The sequence below is a fragment of the Thermobia domestica genome, chromosome 1, assembly GCF_964235325.1.
Source record: "Thermobia domestica chromosome 1, izTheDome1.hap1.1, whole genome shotgun sequence".
In the NCBI taxonomy this organism is placed as follows: domain Eukaryota; kingdom Metazoa; phylum Arthropoda; class Insecta; order Zygentoma; family Lepismatidae; genus Thermobia; species Thermobia domestica.
This window is the reverse complement of record NC_137454.1, coordinates 127,922,221-127,944,880: the sequence shown is the minus strand read 5'-3', so window position 1 is coordinate 127,944,880 and position 22,660 is coordinate 127,922,221. Positions and strand designations below refer to the sequence as shown.

Sequence of the window (22,660 nt, the reverse complement as noted above, 5' to 3'; positions counted from 1 at the left end):
CGTAACTGTAATCAGAATTTTACAAACCTGGTACATAAAACTCCTTAGAGTGGTACACAGCGCAACTTGATTACTTTAGGCAAGTTGACATCAAAGTAGGGGTAAAAGTGAAAAGGAACACAGGGGGATGTTGTCCCCCGACCTCCAAAATATATGTACGGAGTCCCCCAGTTTCTACAAAATTACAATGGGCAAAGATTGCCAAAGGGACGGCGAGACGTCACGCCGCTACGTACCGACCCGTACCTTTTCAGATCGACTTTTACCACTACATAATTTTGAATTTGCACTTACCTTGCCTATTCTATAGCGATGCGCAAATTCTCATTTCCGACCGAAAGCTCAGCATCACTACTAAATGTTTCTAAAGCATAGCTATTTTGCATTTCGTTCCGTAAAATTTTCGAAGGTTGTTAAGGAATGAACTTCATAGCCACAGTAATAGATTCACAAGACCTTATGCAGAGTTGTTCTGAAATGTGATTAGTAGCATACTAAAGAGATCGATTAACATATGGGGTGTTATGCAGAATCGTTTTGACATACGATTAGAGTCATACTAAAGGATTGATTATTGCAGGAAACATATGTTAGTAGAACACTTTAGTATGTCACTAATCACCCGTCAGAACGATTCTGCACAAGGCCCATGATTTCTGCGGTATTCCGACCTATAGAATGATTCGAATCATACGTCAAAACAATTCTGCATAAGGCGGACAGTCTCGTCATCCATAATTATTACTTAAATATTTGTGTTGCGATCATAAATCTTGTGAAGGTATGTATTGCAGTGCCAGTAAACCTTATGCAGAGTCGTTTTGAAGTATGATTAGCGTAATATTAAAAGCCTGACTACTGCAGGAAACATATGTTAGTAGAACACTTTAGTATAGCACTAATTACGCTTCAGAACGACTCTGCATAAGGCCCAAGCGTAACTCATTCCTTCACCTTTTTGCGTCAAAGCGCCAAAAGTTTGGGTTTAATAGTGTGGTTGTCGGCATTAGCTTTAGTTATAATTATTAGTAATTATAATTAGTAATAGTATTTTTTAGCGTTTCTTTGCGACCCGTAAATTTTGCAAGAACCGTTCCAGAAATAGTTCGTAGACGTATCATTTTCAAGTTTAAAGGAATTTTGAGATAAACTTAGGGGAAATCTTTCTCACCTAGCTGTTTCATTCAGTACTCTACGCAGTGTAGGTTGGTGAATTCTACAGACGAAATACAAATGAACATCGCAGGAGCGCAATGGAAATCGTAGTGTTAATTTTTGCTTTGATTATAGGCAATAAATAAATTCATGGTATCAGATGAAAAAGATTGTGTAGAGTTTTAAAATGTGTGAAGCCCTTAAGGAATCTGAGGGAATATCCTTAAAACTGAAATCGTCGTGGACCGTGTCAAATAGTAAGAGCATAATCGATGCGGTGTCTGTGTCAACTCAAACGTTAACAAATCTTTCCAGGTAACTTACTATTAACATTTATCAATAAAATAAATTAACAAAAATTAAATCGATAATTAATACAATGAAAATCAAGACTTTAAGTAGTTTACTTATGTATTAGTAATTAGTCCAGATGGAGAATATGAGTGCAAGTATTCATTACATACACAGTGCCTTTTTGTTAAAAATCAATACTTAACAACGTTTAACGGTAATAGTTAAGAACAGCTACTTCTCATCTCCCGTGCACGAGGATACATCTTACTGTTGCACTACCTAAACACCCTAAGTACAAGGGCAAGAACTCAGTCTATTATCTACTTTTTAACATCCTAGATAGTCAATGAATAATTCCTGAAAGTATGGCGTTTCTCGTCCTTCCCTAAATGGGAAGTACGGCTCCTTAACTATAACCCGTTTAACAATCATACTTTATGTGAGCTATTGCATTTCGTGGTATATCGAAAGCGGCCATCACCGAATTTTCGGCATTACTCGAGCAGACCGTTCTACCAAATTTTGACACATTTCTTACATTTCCAGGTTGTATTTCTTTTAGCAGAGCATGCACTAAATGAAGAGCTCCTTTGCTATTTGCAGATTGACTGCAGGAGATCTCAGTATAAAGACAGTATATAGGTATAGCATGAAAACTCCAGTCAATAAAGCACGAACCAGTTTATGCTAAATGGTCTCTAAAAACAAGGAATTCTCTCTAACAAAGTCAGGGGGAAAACGCAGCAGCAGTGTCCCATGCGTCAGGAATTGGTGCGTCCATAGGAAGTAGGCGCGTCAGCGACGAGTGTATACGCATAAATAAGAATAGTGGAAGAGCACACTTACACATACAATACTTCCACGATCACTCAGTATTCAGTTCGGTGTGTAATCACTTATATTCGCACTCTCATTTATTCACGAAAAATGATTATTTTGCTTATAAATCTTCTATTTGATAGAGCCGTCTGCTCGAGTGAACCCGCATTTTTAACATGGTTATCCTAATCTGTTAGAAGAAATCAAGATATAACAAAATAATGTTAAGGTCCTGTTAATGGTCCTCTGTGATCGGAGAAACACAAAGCTGTTGTACGTACACTGTCATAGTGTCATATATAATTGAGTGTCAATATCACCCTAATAGATGGCATACTTTTCATTCAGCATCAGTTTTTAGATTTATGAAATAATGTGTTTTGCAGAGTTTCCTCAAAAACTACTCTGAGCTTTTACAGCGATATATATTAGTCCGTTCTGTTCAGAGAAATATATCGATTTGTATGTCTGATCTTTGGATTTTTTTTTTTTTTTTTTTTTCGTTAAACGCTAATAACATTAGAGAATTTCATTTATATAAATAGAAACAAGATAACCTCAAATGACATCCTCCCGCGCAAGATGCGAGAGCGGCCAATATGAGGTCCAATTTCGAAACAGGTTAGAGATTGACGAAAGAGAAACCTGTGGATTATAATCTGCTTCACTCATGTCATAGGAAGAAGAAATCTCAATTGACACTCTCTCGCGTTATAAGCAATAGCGGCTGAAGTAACAGCTCCGATTTGGCATAGGGGCATTACTGTTGTATCGCCGAGCCACACGAAAATCGAGAAAAAAGGAATATTATTTAGTTTCTCCCTCCAAAATACTAAATTGTGACCGTGGCTCACTTGGTAGTGATTATTGTTCGAATTAGAGTTTGGACACATGGCATAAAAACTACCGTAGTGCATAAAACACGAACCAACTTGTGCTAGATAGCCACAAAAAAAAAAAAGCACGAATGCTATCTAACCGAATCAAGATTGGAGCGAAGCAGGGGCCCGAGCCTTAGCGAGAGGGGTGCTTCCGTAGGGAGCAGGCACGTCATTGGCGGTGGGTTTACGCATAAACGGGGATAGTGGAAGAACGCTTTGTATGTCATAAAGTGCATGACTTATGTGTTGCAGAGCTTTGGGGGAGATACTAAATGTCATGCAAAGAAGTACCACAATGTACTAAATTAGGTTATATTCCATCAGGTTTGGTTAGATATTCGTCTTTCTGTAGTTTCAATTCATTTCCACACTTACGATGAACTGTTCGCCTGTTTAGTAAACCAGGCCTTTCACACATTTTCAACAACTTACACTCCCTATTTTCATATAACTCGATAAAACTCAAACACGATATGCAGGGTAGATTGATTTAAATCACGATATAACTCAAGATTTAAATCGCGTGATTTTTTAAATAAAAATAGTTGATTTAAATCATTTTCCGAAATAAATTAATTTAAAGTGAAAATAAGTAAAACCCAACGTCTGTTCTTTTATTTCGATTATGAAAGATAATAATCATAATACATTGAGACTCAAATGTATGTACAGCACAGTATGAAAAAGAGTATCACGCAGAGAATGATTAGGAAAAATCCCGTTTTCAACGCGTAACTGGAAAATTTTGCCTTCTCCTCTTTGTGACGTAGGTCTTTTAAATCTTTAACTATTCCAACGAGGAAATCACCATGGACATTTCGGACGAAAATTCTTTTGTGTGCGCATCTGTTTGTTTGTTACCACATAATAGGGGTGTTTTTAGAGGGGTCCGATGCCCTCCCCGAAATTTTTTTTTTTTATATTTTGTAACTTGAGGCAAAATTTTTATATATCTCGTCCTAGTTCCGATTATAGATATATATATATGCTCCTGCCAAATAGAACTTTCGTGAAAAAAAAAGTGTCATGTTGATAAACGTTGCTGTACTTTTCCTTAGTGCTTAAGAAACATTGTTTGGGATTGAAATAGGTTAACGATTGGGAATTAATTCAAAATTCAATCCCAATACTTTCACTTAAATGACATAATTAACATTTAATACTAATTCCTAATGTATTTTCGTCAGTTCGCGACTTGCATTATACGAGGAGAAATTTCTTCATATAATCATGATTTTTTCCACCCTGACGATGTATCACGATCTTGTCATTTACTCACATTTCCACACTGCCTTTTCCATACATCGTAACAAGTGTATCTCTCCACCAAATACTTCCTTCCGCCTCCATATATAGTGCCGCCTACAACATGAAGAATCCAGCTTGAGATTAGGTAGTGTGTTCCAAAATTCATTTCAAATGATTCATCTGCTTTCCTGTGATGCCTTCACAGAAAAATAGACAATGTCGATTTCAGAGCGGTAAAAAGCTACGGAAATTTCCAAAAATGTTGAGACAGGAATAGTAAAGAAAGAACATATCTTAGTACTGCGCCCATAATCTAAAGGCTTATCAGGGCTTGGATTTTCAATAAAACAGAATAAGTTATTAGTAATTACTCCCTATTTTATACCCTCTAAACGTCAGCATCCATTTTCAGGTAATGAAATTAAGATTTTTGTAACAAGCTTACACTGTCACCAGCTCCGGTACTAACTGGTAACATATATACATTTTAAATCACTTTTCTAATTATATATATAAACTGCTGATTTCAAATCAGGTTCTTAATTCTACAATTTTCTTAGAAACTGGCACTAAGAGTTCAGAATTAATATTTTATTATTAAGGTTAGTGTAAAGGGACAAGTTTTGCCGATAGATGTCACTACAATCTTTGTATCTCTCCCATGTGTTTTTTATGTTTCACGAAAATTTACAATTCCTTTTACAAATTTCAAGTTCAAATTTTTAGAGAAGGAACTTCATAACCTATCAAAGGGAACAATCCGTGCCGGTTTTTTATTTAGAATTTTCTTTATTGTTGTAACAGTTCCATTGTTAAAGATTTAGATAACCATTTCAACAATCAAGCAATTTCAACAATGAACAAAATTCTAAATAAAAAATCAGCACGGATTATTGCTTTCGATAGATTATGAAGTTCCTTTTCTAAAAATTTGAAGTCTCTAGTTTGAAATTTGTAAGAGAAATCGTGAATTTTCGTGAAAGGTAAAAAATATATAGGAGAGATACGAAGACTGTAGTGCCATCTATCGGCAAAACTTGTCCCTTTAAACCAACCTTAAGTAGTATATTGTGTTCAATTTGTGAATTAAAGTTGTCTCTTATCGTGTTTTAGAATTTCAAAATACTTCTGAAACAACAACTTTTGCGTTTAATATGTCTTCATAATGATTGTAGTTTTGATTTTTTTCAGTGAAAAATGTTTAGAGGATGTAGTAAGTGTGGAAACATGCACGCAACTGACTAATCACTCAGCGACTCCTTGTTGTTTAGATATCCAAGTGCAGAATCCCAAAGGAATTTATATTACCTCTCTGTCTGTTGTCTCCGAGGTAGGTGATGTGATTAATGTTGAGAATATTGGTAATCGTTTCTTGACCAAATTTTGATTGACATCAACTTTGAGTCATTAAACTTAGAAGGGGTCAGACTATCCTTAATATTGTAAAACTCTGTCCCATATAGGATGTAGGTAGAGCGAGGTAATAAAAAGAGTGACCCGAATCGACTCCCACTACCGGCTTTTATTATAGAATTTCACTAATTAACAGTATTTTATAAAAATAATACAAAGATATTTTCTCTGTACTTGTGAGGTTAGAAACAGGTAGTCTTTGACCGAGAGGTCGCAGACAGGATCTCTACAAAGCCCCGTAGCAGGCTAGGCAGAGTGGCGAAGGATTCCCCAAAGCTCCGTGGCAAGTAGTGAGGGGGTTTGTGATTACAGAGCCCAATAGCAGGCTAAGCAATTGGGTGTAGGATTCCCGACAGAGCCCCGAAGCAGGCTAAGCCAGGTGAAAGGAAAAGCCAAAAGACCCGAAGCAGACTAGAGGCTTGGGGTTAGGTTACTCCTAATGTTCCGAAGCAAACAATAGGAGGGACACCAGTGAACTGGAGATTCCAAACAGGGAGTCGCATCAACAAACCTTTACAATTTTGTCGACAGTATATAGCTGTTGAAACATAGACCTCTTATCTATGCTCTATTGACGTTCGAACACTCTTACTGCCATTTAGATTCCAAAAATTGCATAGTGACAATCGTAGTTTGAACTGATGTGAACAACCTGGGAGTTTTCTCTTTTTAATTACACAAGTTAAAGATTTTTCAGCACACTGTTTTGTTTTAACTACCTTTCGCAAGCGACATCTCGCAAAGCATAAAATTTATAGACTTTACGGGTCAAACACTGAGTTTATTTCGGCCAATCCATCTATTCGAATTGCTCGTGTCGATGTAGTCTTTACCTACAGAGCGAAATGGGAGATTTCCCACTTTATCGAAGTAAACTGCATCATATATGCCTCATATATTGAATTCTGAGGTTTGAAATATTTGTAAGTACGCATTTCCAGTGACAGTGGCTTCCTCGAAGAAGAAGTGTTCCTTAAAAATTGCTCTCTACACATTTACCGTGGACTATCCTTTCAAATTCAAACATTGAGTATGGCAAACTCATTCGAAGCTCTCTTTCGCTAACTTCGTAAAAATCTGTATTTACTGGAACACACGATTTAAATACGCGAACCAAACTAAGGACATATTTCGCCTTTTCTAAGTTTGCATCACCTTATAATGAATTCGTTCCTTGTTGATGAGACGCCAGAGTCAGAATGTTGCCATCTCACCCACTATTTTAAACTATGATTTCACTTTTCAGCTTATTTCCATATTCAATGGGGTTTTAAGAACACTTTATAAGTAATAAGAATAGAAATTGCATATTTTGTATTGACTTGAGTGTTTGGTGCTACTCACTTGACATTATGCTGAAAATTTGTGAATTCTTGCGATATATATATATACGTAGTCACAGGATAGTCACAAAAACTACTAACAATTTTAAATAGATGTATTTCAGCAATAACGGTGAAATGTTATCATGTTTATCTGACGATATGTGCACCTGGTGGTTTCTACATCATGACATTTATGCATTCTTGTAGCTTTTGTGAACATGAAGTCAGATATAAAACGTAAAATTTTTGCCATTTCAACTAATGTTTTTTACAGTGATGCGAAATTTTGAGACAAGAGTATGTAAAATCGTTGAAGTTGAGGGAAAACATATTGAACATCCTGCAATATAAATAATAAATTATCGTGTAATGTAAGTACGTAGTATCAGACATTTTAATAAGAACTTGAGTCTTTTCATTGAGTTCTTCTTTAAAATTAAATTTGGTAAATAGGTTTTGTGCTACTCTATATCTTTATCAAAATTTACACGTATTAAGTTGGTGCGAATGAAACTTCTGGTGATAAACTCACCTTAGCAGCACAACACTGATGGACTAAGATCATGCGTCTAACGTTACAAGCACAGTACACGTACAACAAATAGGCTGGAGTACCCAGATAGTTAGAAGGCAGTACGTCGTTGAGCAGGGTCGTATAAAATTGCAATATATAGAACACAAAATTACAAGTGATTTTTCCTTTACGAATTCAGACTGAGACATTCTGCACAGGAAGCCGCGAAAGGTATTAACGGTGCCTTTGGGCAAGGTATGGGAAATAAACGCACCATTTGCTGTTGGTTCCGGTGACACAGCATTGCAAAATGAGCCACGTGGACACCAATCAACATTATGTTCCGATGAACTCCTCAAGAACACCGTGCAAGCAGACTTCGGAAAAGTTTTCGTGCCATTGCAGACGAGTTAGGCATACATCATATCATCGTCATATGATCCCTGCAATCGGTAAGGTGAAAAACTTGGTCTCATTGCTGGCATATGAGCTGACACCGGCCAGAGTCGTCGCCTAAAGGTATGCAGTCCTCTGGGTGTAAGGAAGAACGGAAAAAGTTACCTGAATCTGATTGTCGCTTCAGATGAAAACTGGATCTGTTATGAAAGTCGTAAGCGGTCAAGACAGTGGTTGGATTGTGTTTAAAGACCAGGAAGGCTCACTAAACCACATAATCACCCACAGGAGATGTTGATGATAAAGCGATCTGTGGTGGGAGTGAACAATCGTGTCATTCTGAAGCGAAATGAAACCATCAACACATGTCGTTATAGTGCTGAACTCCTTGAAATACACAACAAGTATCCAGCAATGTGCAACAAACGTAACTGCCTATGTTTCATAACAACGCTGTCACGCAAAGAAGGACGCAGGCTGTCCATGAGTTGCAGTGTGAGACCATTCCTCACCCATATATTTTCTCGGTATCTCTCCTACCGACTTCTTGAGAGATACCTTCCCTGATGATCATGGGGTGCAAGTGCAGTTGAAGATTTCTTCGCATCGCATACTCCAGACTTATTACGCGACGGAATCTAGTCTATAGCTGAGCAATGTAAAAGTATGTGTGGTTGCAATCTATTTTGATAAACCAGGCATTTTATTTTCACTGGTATGATGCGTCCTTGGGTTGCGGATAGAGGAGAAGACCTCTAGATATAGAGGTTAGCTCCGAAGGTATTGAATAAGCAGTCGTGAACAGATTACAAGGGGTGGTCTACCACCTTGAGAGTTTGGTGTGAGGTTAACAACCTCCATTCTGCAAAAAATGTACTTGTTCAGAAACATTCACAGAAGCCCGGCTCAGAGTTGATAACTTGGCACGTTCTTAGCAAAGTAAAGTGGCAGATTTAGAACGTGGAATATAGAGTTTTTGTAGAGCAGATGCATTAAAATCCGTACGAATGAGCTAGAGAAATATAGGATGGTCCTAATAGAAATTCAGAAACTTAGATGAGAAGGAAAGGAAATGGTGCGGGCCGGAAATTTTACGTTTTTCTACGGGGAAGAAAATAAAAGACACCTACTAGAAACAGTTTTTCGTTCACAAATGAATGGTATCAGCAACTAAACATGTTGAATTTGTTAGTAGACTTTCCTGTATAACTCTTAAGGGTCAGTGGTATGATAGTATTGTTCTAAATATACATACCCCTACAGAATATAAGGATGACGATATAAAACAGTTTTATGGAGAAGTAGAAAGCGTATTTGACCAATTCCCGCGATACCATATAAAAATTCTATTAAGGGATTTCAATGCAAAGGTAGGATGATAAGGTATTTTCATACTGATTATAGGGAAACGAAAGTCTCCATAAAGAAAGTAATAACAATGGAGTTAGACCCGCGAACGTTACATTATCCAAAAATCTTACCTTGAAGAGTACAAAATTCCTACAACGTGATATATACATAAATATAACTGGATTTCACCACATAGGAAAGCATATAATCAAATTGATCATGTTTTAGTATATAGAAGAAGACAGTCTAGCATAATTGATATTCGGTCGTTTTGAGAAGCTAACTGTGATACTGACCATTGCCTGATAGTAGCGATTATAAGCAAGAGATTATCATTGAAAAAAATTGAATTAATCATCATCTGCAAAAGGAGAAGCAGGCGAGAGATACCAGATTGCAGTGTCAAATACGTTCTTGGTTCGAAATACACTCGTGTTGAGGATACTTGCGTTAAAATTAGGGATTGTGTTAAAAATTCAGAAAAGAGAAACTGGGATATGGGAAAATACGTAGGAACAAACTATGACTTGACCAGAATACACTAAACTATCAAAGAAGATAAAACTGGCAAAACTGCCTTGGCTACAAATACGAGCGATGTGGCAACACAAAGTTACGTCGACATCAGGCGGGAAATTTCCAAAACTTTAGAACAAAGAAACGTGATGTTTTGAAAGCTAAAATTGTTGAACTTGAAGATAACAGCAAAACAAATATATATATTCGGGATATATATGAAGCATCAACAAATTTAAGAAAGGCTATCAACCTCACGTTTATATATTAAAGAAAACGAACGGAGCAGTTCTTGCATATACGGATAGTCTTTCAATGGATGAAAAGATTTCTTTGACAGTTCGCTCCACATACAACCAAGAAAATAATGTTCGTTTAGAAAGTGAAATGTATACGACAAAACCATATATACCAAGAGCCTAACTGAGCAGAAATAGAAATCGCTATCAACAAATTAAAGACGAACAGGATCTCTGGGTATAGACGAAATACTCGATGTGTTTATTGTAGCTGCTGGGGAAAAATGTAAAACAAGGTGCACAAGCTCATTCTTGTCATCTCGAATTGCCACAAGAGTGGGAAGAATCAATCACTGTTCAAATCCACAACAAAGACTACAAAACTGATTGTATTATTATCGAGGCATCTCTATTAAATCAACATCCTGTAATATTCTCTGAAAAGTTTTATTAGCAAGATTGTCCACTTGCTTGTCAAACTTATTAGAAATACATTATTCTGCGTGTAATTATATTGAACTCCGTTGCACAATAGTCGTAAGAGTAAAGGATTCCATTCAACTTCGGCATTGCCACCTTCGAGACGAGGATGTGTAATCAGCAAATCTGCTTCCTCTTTCAGTTAATGGTGGACTTTCTGACCTAAGTCGTATATTTAGCCTTTCAGTTATCTCCTCGACGATGGATGAACGCTCTGGTGCTAGTACTGTTGTTTTCTTGTTTTGGATGAATGTAAGCATGGCTGTACTATCTTTATGGAAAACTAGTAATTATGAGCTGGAATTACTTAACACAAATAGCCAAATACCAATTCTCCTGAGCTTCTTGATTCCAATTCAGGTTTTACTCGTAACTCTTCAACCACATTTTATAATGCTAAATACGGCTCCACATTTGATTATTATTGAACAATAGATAACTGCTTCTATAAATTATACTTGGTTCCATACTCAGTATATTATACACAGAATATGTACTTCGCCTCCGGTCGAGCATGTTCCTATACTTCAAACCATTTCCGACCAATCACTACACTAATTATCTTACCAACAAGTGTCATGTGGAGAGTCCCAGTAGTGCACTCATCTGAGCACAGACCAGACCCAGTACTGCTAGGCGCTGACACATTATTCAGCATCACTAACAGAAATAATTTTGATATGTAAATTCTGTTCAATCATGAGACGTAGACTTTCAGATCGCAGTATATGTATTAGTAATAAACATGAGTGACAGTAACAGTGGATTTGTACTCGCAAGGTTATAGTTGAACATTGTCATGTAACATATACAGTTTCAATACAATAATCTAATGTTTCACTAGTGACAATACATTATGTTAACTGTAAGCTTAACTATATAATAATTGTGCTGGAATCCTGGTACTGGAGTGCTATAGAGCTCGCCTCCTGTTCAAGGTTTTCTGGTACGATCCCAGCCTATGTGAATCTGTAAATACCGTATCTTTAGGTTTTTCGTTCTTTTCCACGAAGGTAGATAATGCTTGTAAGGAACACGTCAAATTAGAGACAGAGGAAACACCAAAATGGAATTCTGAAAATGAAGACTTTTTCCAAACATATTTAAAAATAAAATCATCTATTTAATGTCCGACGATTATGTCCTGGCTAGGGAACAGATAATAAACGCAAGTAACGATGTGGAATGAGAGATTGCGTTCACTATCTGCCTCCTGCAGCGAGGATGTAATCCTTGGACATTAATTAGATAATTTAATTTTTAAATAAGTCTGGAGGAATGTGTTCATTTTAAAAATTTCATTCCATTGTTCAGTTTATCCCTAATTTGGTGCATTCCTTCCCTGAACATAATATATCTTATTTTAAACTAGCTAACTATAACACTTAATACAAACTTCTGTTAATATTTTTCATAATTATCATTTACAATACTTATAACTTTGAGTCAAGGTTCTTGTACAGTTAACTGTTTTTAAGATGTAATGATATTGGTGCGAGTAGGTTCATAGCCAGAAGCAAAAGTTATAGAGTAAATTGTAGTTGAGCAGCCATTCCCTATGTTAAATATCTCAAGTATTGCAAACATTGGTATTTAGAGACTTGTCACTAGCTCTTCCTTACTAATTCCCACGTAGAGCATACCCACACTACTTCCATCGAACTCAAATTTGTAGTAATTAATGCTTTGAATTTTTATAAATTTATTCTCAACAGGCCAGAATAATTGAAGTTTATGGTAAATACGGCGAGTATTTATGTACTGTGCAAGCTGAATTTGTAGACGAATGGGAGGGCATGGCTGTGTATTCTGCAAATATTTCACTGTCTCCGCCTTCTCCAGAATGTGCTTTAAAGGTAACTTGAAGTGAAGGATTTTCCCTACTGTCTATCTTGTTCACCTCTCTTTCCCATAGCCTAAATTTTTAACACTAGAAGCACCAAGCGACTTTTAAACCACTGCCAGTTATATAGTTATATATTTTTTCCACTTTCAGTTACTTCTTTTTTTTTTAATTCATCGCTGATTGTCCACATTACCAGTTCGATGTATTTACGAGGAGTTTAAAGAGCCACAGTAGCTCTGTGGTAGAGTAATTACCTCTCATGCTTGGGGTTTCTGGCTCCACCTAAGCTCTCGCAGAGTAGCATTGTCGTGGACAAACGCCATGTGTATGGGTTTTCTCAGGGTTCTCCTGTTTCCTCTCATTTTCTTCATTCCATTACTTTATTCATTATCAACACCGTTTCCTTTAGCCTCGAAGCATAATCATAAGAGGTTGTTAAAACAAAAAGAAGAAAACAACAAACGAGAGGTTATAATAATGATGCGGAAAGTAGAGAGTTTCAGCCTGAAGAACCTAGGAACATCTTTTTAGTATCAAGAAAATGAATGTGATTAGTACTGGTCATGGAGTTTTATTTTAAGAATAGTATGTGAGTGAAGGCGAATGGATAGTTTGAAATTTAACACGATTCGTTATTAATAACCGATAAATTCCATAAGCAGCCCAGAAAACCGCTTGGTGCTTCTAGGTAGAAAGTTCCGATGCTTCAAGTATTAAAATTCGCTTACGACTATCAGCTTCTTTTCTGTGTGTTTAAAAGTAAAAATAGTATTCTATCTCGTCTTTATTAATAATACTAGTAGTAGTAGTAGTAGGTGGGAGTGATAATAATAATAATAATAATAATAATAGTAATACTGTATACACACTTTTGTACTTTTGATTTATTAAATGGAACATTACAAAACATCAAGTCACAACATTTTAGAAACTAAAAAATATGCAAGAACGAGTGGGCTAAACTTTATCAGGCTGTGCTAAATAGAAGCCTCGTCCAATGGAAGAATGTCGCGCAATTATTCATCAACAGGGCCATTAGATTGAATATGATGGTATGAAAAACGTACTGATTCTTTCTAACTTTTGATGCTTCTCACTTTTACCAGAAAAGAATACCTTTACATTGGTATTAATGAAATACACAGAATTATTTTATATATATATATATATATATAGTGTCCCCTTTTAGGGGTACATAATAATTTTTCATCCAAATAAAAAAAATAAGATACTTTTAAATTTAAGATTGTTTTAAATATCTCCTTTAAAATTAATAAGAAAGTCTATTTTCCATGCCAGATTGGAAGAGCACCTTGCATCATGACCCAGGGTGCGAAATCCTTGGGGTGATGAGGGGAAATTATGCCTCACTAAAACCTTACTGGGGAAGTGATAAAACGTTGGCATTGTCAGAAGCTTGCAAATTAATTACAGCAATTCACACATACGACTAATTAATATATATTTCACATAAAGCTAATTAATGAGTGAACTATTTTTACACTTCATCTCCCTTGCCCCACTGCAACTGTTATGATTTTGCACCCTGGATAGAACGATATACTCGGACCTGTGCTGTTGGCAATTAGCATGAGTGCACCTAATAATTCAAGAGAAGAGGCCGGAACTCGTCAACAGAAAAGATGTTAATACTACCGGTACGTTGACAACGCCAGACCGCATATATTTCTAACTACTCTTCAGGAAAAGAAAGAATTTTGCTGGGAATTTTAATGCATCCACCATATAGCTTAACCTGGCAACATCACTAGCGTGCGCAGGACATTGGGAATGTGGGTGCCAGATCTAAAGTACCACCATATGGAATGTCGTCCTCCCCCCCCCCCTTAAGAAAAAGATAGCGTCATTGCACCCGACGCTGCGTTGGCGACGCATGATACACATGCAGACGGGAAATAATTTACACGTAATCTCTTCTCAGTTTGTAATAATTCTACATTTAAAAAAAAAAAAAACTTTGTCTAATGGGGGTGGCAAGGCACCCACGTTGCGCACGCCTATGGGCAACATCAAACTGTCATTTGTTTCGGTCTCTGCAGAACTCTCTGAGTATTGTTAAGTTAGTTCGAAAAGAAATATGTAAAAATCGCGTGTCACTTTTTTTTTTTTTTTTTTTAACAGAAACTACAGACGGGAGTATGGTGTTTCCAGGAAAGTAGCAGTATGTCATCGAACAAAATGGCGCATATGTAGTTCCATGTTATTTTCAAATCACTGTAAATGTATTCTCAGTTTTGATCTCCAAAGGCTCAGTACGTTTCAGACAACCAGATAGATTGGAAATATTCCTCATTGATTCAATAAGAAAATATTGCGTGTCGTTGCTTCCATTTTTGTACTGGATGCTTAAGTTAGCATTTAAAATAGTGGCTAAGGTTATGGATATGCCTTTTATTTCTTACACTTTATAAAAATTGTTAGTAAATAATAATTCTATCAAAAACTAAAACTTAAGATATTTGTGCTAACAGATAATGGTACGAATTTCTTGAATATCCCTAACATAACTTCTAGATATATTGATATGCTTGTCAAATGAATAATGTATGATAAATAATTATGTGGAATGATTTTGATGACATATTCTTCTAGAAGCTATAACTTTAAAATAAATATAAAATGTTTGAAAAAGAAAGTTAATGAAATTAGACTGATAAAATGTTTTTTTTTTTTTTTTTTTTATCTATAGTAATGATAAGTGTAAAATCAATGAAGCTGAGATATTTATTGCAGATATTCACATTCATCTAATACTCATTCATATGTGCTAATACTTACAATTTTTTCTAACATTCTCTGTTTAACTCATGTTTATTTCTCTTTCGCAGTTCGCGCGGTTGAAGTCTAAAGACGAGATGTGGTTATATGGAATTTGTGTACGTGTAGACATAACACAAGTGCACACTCAAACTAATATTAACTTCAGCCATGTAAACAGAATTCTAAAAGACTCCGGACAACCAATATCGGAGAAAGCGGAAAAGTGCAAAAAGTTTGTTCAAATGTATGAATCATTTGTGAATGGAGGCAAAACTTCATCTAAAATTCCTGATCCTCAGCTTGTCTTGAAAATGTTAGAAGCAGATTGCATAAGTCAGTGTCAGCCTTTAGAGAACAGTGCAAAGAATGTTTCTAAATGCTTTTCTGAATTCCTTGCCAATTACAGCAAATCGTTCCATGGCGCTAGTGTGAAAACCAAGGAAGTCCAAAATGTTAGTTGTAAAAGTGCAAGCGTTGGAACTGTATGCACTAATACTGACGCTAGTATTTCAGATTCTGTTGTGATAGACAATTTAAAACAATATATAGATGAACGTTGTAGACAGATTGAGTTTAATATACTTTCAAAAGTTGAGCAGAGGTTGGAACAAATCGAAAGAAAACAAGAAGAAAAATTAGACACCATAATAAATTTGCTCTGTAAAAGAGCTGATTTGTCGAATGGTGATTTGCTTGTTTCTAATAAATGAAAATCTTCAAAAATACATAATTTCGTTTATTTACATTTCAGCGTATATGTCCTCAGTTACAGAAACTTTATAACGATTTTAGATCAAAAGTTGTTGATAAAACAGCGAAGAATCGCAGAAATCTGTTATGTAAGGGTGGTCAGTCACTTTATATTTTAAAATACTACAGTAACGTCTTCATTTGTTAGCTGATTTTGATGGAACTGACATAATTGTACATACCATATATGGAGACTTGTAATAATCCATTAAAAATTAACGATTAAATTAATCCGTTAAAAATGTTAATTTTTAATTTACTCAATTAAATTTTGCAGGAGTTAATTTTTAATTTATAATAATCCATAAAAAATCGTAACAATTTAAAAATGAATCGTTACTTTTCCTCGAAAACCATGTGGCTTATTTCAAAAACACCACGGGTAGTTCCACTGCAGATGTCGATTAATGCAGGCCCATTAAGTTGCCCTAGCTTTCCTTGAAGTCTTGGTCATGGATTTTGTAACTGTGAAATCAGTATTTTGAAGACTAGCCTTCGGCTAGCTAGAGATTTAGTTGCCAGACACCCCATACTTTAGCCCTTGCTTCCGTTTCTTCGCAAGCCGAATACGTTTGTGGCATTGTTTGTTAAAATTTGAATCCCTTTCTCTCGTAAAATAGGTATTTCAATCAAAGTGAAATTATAAATATCCACGTAGGCCGTAGTGCCAATTGTGTTCAAAAACTCATTTCAAATGGTTCACCCATTTTCCCCTGACGATGAGACTGATCACCTCGAAGTGATTTTTATATATTCAGAAAAAAATATAAATCCTCCCTACCTATTATTGGGGAGACAGTCTCCCCAGTTCCAAGATTCGAGGGGATATGTCCCCCTCAATTCCCCGGGATTTACGCCAGTGGTTGTGGGTAAGATAATGTTCGATCGGCGATTGCTCTGAACGTTCACTGTAATGAAATCATCTGCAAATGAATTCTTGTATCGGTAACAAAATGGAAAATCTCTGCTGACACAAATCCACACAGCCTCACTGATTCTCACAGCTTCTGCACTATGATGTCTTGCGGTTTATTAACTGTCCTCCAGTTTGTGCAAGGGAGCTGAAATTCAACAACTGGCTCAACAGTTGTGTGGACACAAATTTTTTTGTTAGTGGCAATGAAATTTGCCCAGTCTTGACATATAGTAATCGTTTGGTAAGTTCTTCTGCTGTCCTTCTCAATAATGACATGAAAACCATCAACTTCACTATGTGTATGTCCCTTCAGTAAATATTTGTGATCGATAACTTCTGACTGCGGACGTTGTGCAATGTTCCATATGTGCAACAAGATAAGTGAAAAGTTCTTGTTTTCAGCAGTACATTAGTCTGACCATAAGATTATACTTTTCGCGTTGTGAAGAAGTTCCTGAATAACAGAAAGCAATGCTGAAGCAATGTCAACTCCACCTCGACCACCAATACTTTCATCCCAAACAACACAATGGCATTTTACGTCTGTTGCATCAAAAACTGTGTAGTTGAATATCCAGAGCTTCCGTTTATAAAAACTTATGGAGTTGTTAAGTTTTGGCGTTGATAGACACTTTTGTAAATCCAAAAGCAGAGTACGATTAAACTTGTTTTCACTGGATCTATCTTTGTCCGTAGATTTCAACTTGTAACGAAGATCTGCTTTATCAACGTGCTTCCTGTGAAGGATGTTATAAAATAGAGGATCTACCCATACGTATCTTCATCTTATGAACTCAGTGAAGCCAAAAATCAACCGAGCATCGTCTGAGCCGGCACGTCTGATTGGCTACTCTCGTTTCCGACATGATTGCTGGCTCGGAACATTGAGATCTTAGTGGCTCGGAGTGGGCAGAGTAGGTGTGGCGAAGCTGTGACGTGTGGCTTCAATATTTTGTTGTATGGGCAGATCCTCTATTTTATAACATCCTTGCTTCTTGTACTGTTCCTCCACAACAGGTTTGTCATCTTCTATACAGCTTTTCAGTTTGACACTAAATTCATCACAAGAATCCTTGGAGGGGAATTTGAAAGCGATATTGAAATCTTAATTGAATACTCGACGATAAATTGGTTCCTTTACTGGGACCAGATTTAGTTCATTTGCACATTTCAGTGTACAATTGATGGTCAAGCTTCTGATTTTTGTTTTTGATGTGGTGGCTCTGAAAAGATGGGAAGATTTTAATGTGTTCTTTTACAATAAGGATGCTTTGTTTACTAACTTTGTTTGTAGGTACCGTTATATGATCTTCTCTACCATCTTGGGGAATTGCTTCGCCTGATGAGGCTCGCCTTTCCAGCATTACATTTTCTATGAACTTGTTTGAAATACATAGTATATTAATAAAGAACTGCTTACGTACTTGCGCCTTCCTTCCTTCAATCAAAAACTGTAAGTACGGCTCATGTCTGTTTGTTTTTCGCCAGTTCTTGGACGCTTGCTTTCCTTCGGGGTTTCAACAACACACGAACTAATAAACTGCCTTTTTTGGTCCCAATTACTGCATGACCAAAATTCTTTATGAAGTAGTAGATAAACACTTTTTTTACACGTGCCCTTTATTTCCTTGGCTAGCACCACAACTGGATTCTTACCGCTGAAATCCTCAAACATCTCGCCCTTTAATCGTGCTTCTTTCGCCCTGTTCCTACGCCACTGTTCTGGATTCGCAACTTATCTCCGTTATCTCTGTTTCGGTATACACTTGTATTTCTGCAGCAAGTTTTGGCACAACAGCTGAAGATTCACCTTCTTAACTAGTCTGAACTTCACGTGGTTGTTACCTGTCGAGTTCCTTCTGGCGTTGTTGACCTTTTCTATTAACATCTTGGAACAACCTTCTTCTAACCGTATAACGTACACTTTCATCTTCATCTGTGCTTGGTTCGGTCGAAGGATTGCATGACTTTTCCGAATCAACTAACGATTCTTCATCTGATGACTGAATATTTTTTGGCAAATTAATATCTTCACTATTATCATCTTGATCCACACTTTCGTTGTTATCAGATTTCGCTTTAACCATTTCAGGTATTTTATATCCACGAGTAAAACGGCTGGACACCTTCCACTGAGAACTGACGTGACTAGAATGTGCAAAAAGTTATGTCAGATATACTTGTGTATGAAAGCGCCATCTAGAAATTACAGTTGTTTAAAAGCTGAAAGGAATAAGTCAGATCTTGTTGACTTACTTCTTTTTGCCTCTAATGCTTCTTGTAGACTATCCAAGAAAGTTTGAACAAGACCATTCAATACCTCAAATTTACACGTTCAAAGGAGTATTGTTCAAGACACTTGAACGAGAGTCTCGAATGGTCGTGAAACAACTTTTACACGATTATAGAGGTATTGAATCAGGTTTTATATACTTGTTGATAGGTGGCAGTCCAAAACAAATGACTGAAACTATGAAAACAAATGAAAGCGAAACTGCGTACTGTTGTAGTTCAGACCTACGCATAAATAGCTATAATATTAGCATATCTTTCCTAACTTTCTGCAAGCATTTGGAATTTAATAGATTACCGGTATATTAAATCATTTAGAAAACCGGTCAATTGATTTTGTAACAACCCCCTTCGAATTTTCACTAAGTATTTTGCTCCTTTTACATTACATGCGGTTTAGGTTAGCTTAAGTTAAAAGAGTAAAGTGCTGGTTAGATATAACATCCCTGTACTAAGCTTTTTAAAAATTTGATTCTGCAAATGGCGTACTGATGGCAGAATCACACTCAAAAAGAAAAATCGAACTTTTTCCCAAAATTGTATCACGAGGCAATGACTACCTTTAGATGTTATTTATGGTATGGCATCGAAGACTGTTTAGAGAAAAGGCTGAAAACGCACAAAACCAAACGGAGCAATGATAACATATTTTTTCAGCCACTGGACTTATCGCCCATATCTGCATGACACTTTCTTCACAAACCTATCCCATATTTGGTAGTGGTTAAGAATAACCCGTCAAACAAATAGTAATTTTACTGTTAAAATGTGTGAGTGCGTATGAAAGAGGACTGTTTGGGATAATAATTTCCACTGTCGGAAGATGCCTATATAATATAGGAAACAAGTATTTTATGTTTAGAAGTTTAATGTTACCAGTATCAAATCATTACAAGGGCTATAGTTAAGTTCAAATGAGTGAATACGATGTGAAGAGTTTGTTGCACTATTCTTATTCTTGTTTCTTGCATTATAACCTCCATCGGTGACGCGCCTGCTCCCTACGGTCGTACTCTAGCGTGGGCCCCTTTCTATGTCCCTGCCCTGGTTCTGTTAAATAGCATTTTCGATCTTAGTGGGTTTTTTTTTTCACTTTCGTATATGTGGCATATGTCTGGATGCACGGGAAAGTCCTCGTAAAATTAACCTGCACGCATGAAAGCAAATCCTATCTTAAGAAATAACTTCTGAAATGCTACGTGTGAATTCCGTAATAAAATAATTGTAATCTTATAATAGGATAACATGTAATCATTTCCACGGTACTTCAGTTTGCGAGCATATAATCAATCTGTACGCAATTGTTTTTTAATTATCCCAGATTAATAACAGTACAAAACGCCTGATTGAAGCAAGAAAGTCAGGTATATGTTTTTTTTTTTTTTTATTTGATGGACTCTTCTTTCTTAATCTGCACCCGATATTCTTGTATATTAAATTCTCAAATTAATACTTATGTCATTACTACAAAATTTAACAATTGTTATGGGCATGCAAGCACTGTAACTACATAAATCGGGTATATTATCAACAAAAATACTAACAATATCTTCCAGCGCAGATATTAGACGTCGTTTATTATTATAAGCACACTTTGAACATCAGATAATTATAGAAAAGAGTAATGAAAAGATATTTATTCAACAACTGTCGTTCTTTCACGACGCCATCATAGTTCTTTCGTATTTTCCTGCACTCAACTCGAGAGCTGATTGGCTATTGAACGTTCTTGAATTGGATTGTTTAGAACAGAACCGAAACGAAATTTCTTGAATGAAACTATTGAATTCAAGACAAAAATGACGTCAGTGCTGACGTCTTCTTTTATCAAATAGTCTTGAATGGTCTTGAACAAGACTCTTGTTCAAGCTTTCTTGGATCGTCTACAAGCAGTATAAGTGCCTTCGGACTTATATCCAATTTTATTATTGCTACTTACTAAAGTATTCATAATACAACTACAAGCTTTCTAAAAATAAGGGATATCAGAACATGTTTCAAATCTGGCAATAACTCATTTTCACAGAAAAATGACTTTCTACCCTCTGCCTTTAAGGTCCGGATATATTATAGAAGGTTCGAAGATCACAGAATTCAATTGCAGTAAAGACACCAATGACAACCTACAGGGCCGGCCTTAGGTGGTGTGGGGCCCGATTAGGAACATTTTGCGAGGCCCCAGGTTTAAACTATCTTGCACCAAGCTCTGTAGAACATATTATATATATTGCGCTCTCCCCGCTGGTCTAGTGGTTATACCCATTTCCCTTTATAACGTCTTTCCATCTGCAAAATGCTCTGGTAAAAACGCTAAAGCTTTTCATTGCTTGTAGCAGCTGATTTTTCAGCGAAATAACTTAAATGGAAATGCAGACACTCAATGAATTTTGAAATACATATTTCACCCTTGAGCCCCAAAAATTTTCAAGAAAATTCTGTACTAGTATTTCATAGAAAATATAATGTTTTCTCTAACAAGTAAACCTATCAATGTCGAAATCAACCGTGACCAAACTTGGCAGAGAAGTGTGAAATATCAAGAAACGAGCGCAAGCAAAATTTAAAGTGTTTCCGTCCATAAAAATGACCGCAGTAGCCAAAAACCTGATTGATCAGAATAAGCCATAACAATGTGTTTCAAGCTTGAAAATTTCATTTTATTTGTAAAATGGATAAAAGGATGAAAAACAGATACACATTAACCAACACCGGGAGGAAGTAGACATTTATTCGAGGGTATGCTTATCATGGCCGACATCTTGAAGAGGGCCATCTTCTATCTCGCTTGATTTTTTAAATAGGAAGGAGGTGGTGTAATATATCAAATTGGGCTATAATTTTACGAGAAATACAATGGTGAGGTCTATGTTTCCATAAGTTTATATTTGTAAGACATAATGAAATGCACATTGATATAAATTCGTCGGTTCAAAGTTTTCTTAACAGCTGTATCTTTTTGAAAAGAATTCAAGGGGTTTGGTTCACCTGAATGGGCTACATTTTATCATATATTTCAATCTTCAATAAGAAAGCAAAAAGTCTTCCCTGTGCTCATCCAACCGAGAAATGTCTTTGGAAGTAATCAGATAAGAAATTTTGCAGGTGTCCACTCTACCGTGGACCCAGCACTTCTCGTTATCTTTCGATCGGCGTTTTTCTTCCAAGATCACTATAAACATTCTCCAAGGAAGTGATTCTTTGTCACGCATTAAAAATAACAGGAAATCACTAACTAGTTCATTTAGAAAATACTGATTCCATTTCACTGCTGAGGTTATTGTGTTGAAGAAAATTTCTGTAATCGAAAGTGATGAACAAACAGCTGAACAGAAAAAATTACAGATCGTAGAAGTCTAAATTATACATTTGTCACCGGATATCGTACGAGTTGTTACACAAGATGCTTAAGATAGAGGGGAGCACATTACTCGAACTGGAAGTTCAT

The 22,660-nt window shown here is 36.2% G+C and overlaps 1 protein-coding gene across 2 annotated transcripts; it reads left to right on the top strand.

Moving 5' to 3' along the window:
• The first annotated feature begins 1,001 nt into the window (after positions 1 to 1,001).
• Positions 1,002 to 15,987, top strand: LOC145689062 (uncharacterized). Of its 2 annotated transcripts, XM_081763192.1 has the most exons (4): positions 1,016 to 1,470; positions 5,589 to 5,727; positions 12,346 to 12,486; positions 15,326 to 15,987. In XM_081763192.1, exons 1-4 carry the CDS (start codon positions 1,343 to 1,345, stop codon positions 15,965 to 15,967), a joined length of 1,050 nt encoding a protein of 349 aa, XP_081619318.1. In that variant the 5' UTR covers positions 1,016 to 1,342; the 3' UTR covers positions 15,968 to 15,987. The 2 variants fall into 2 exon arrangements, with proteins under 2 accessions (XP_081619323.1, XP_081619318.1); XM_081763197.1 differs by lacking the exon at positions 12,346 to 12,486 and having other exon boundaries at positions 1,002 to 1,470.
• Positions 15,988 to 22,660: the final 6,673 nt, after the last annotated feature.

What these genes read in the sequence shown, in the direction of transcription:
- LOC145689062 (XM_081763192.1), top strand. Translation starts at nt 1,343, where the DNA reads ATGTGTGAAGCCCTTAAGGAATCTGAGGGAATATCCTTAAAACTGAAA. An exon ending in ACGTTAACAAATCTTTCCAG is followed by an intron (nt 1,471 to 5,588) that starts GTAACTTACTAT and finishes GATTTTTTTCAG; the next exon opens with TGAAAAATGTTTAGAGGATG. An exon ending in CTCCAGAATGTGCTTTAAAG is followed by an intron (nt 12,487 to 15,325) that starts GTAACTTGAAGT and finishes TCTCTTTCGCAG; the next exon opens with TTCGCGCGGTTGAAGTCTAA.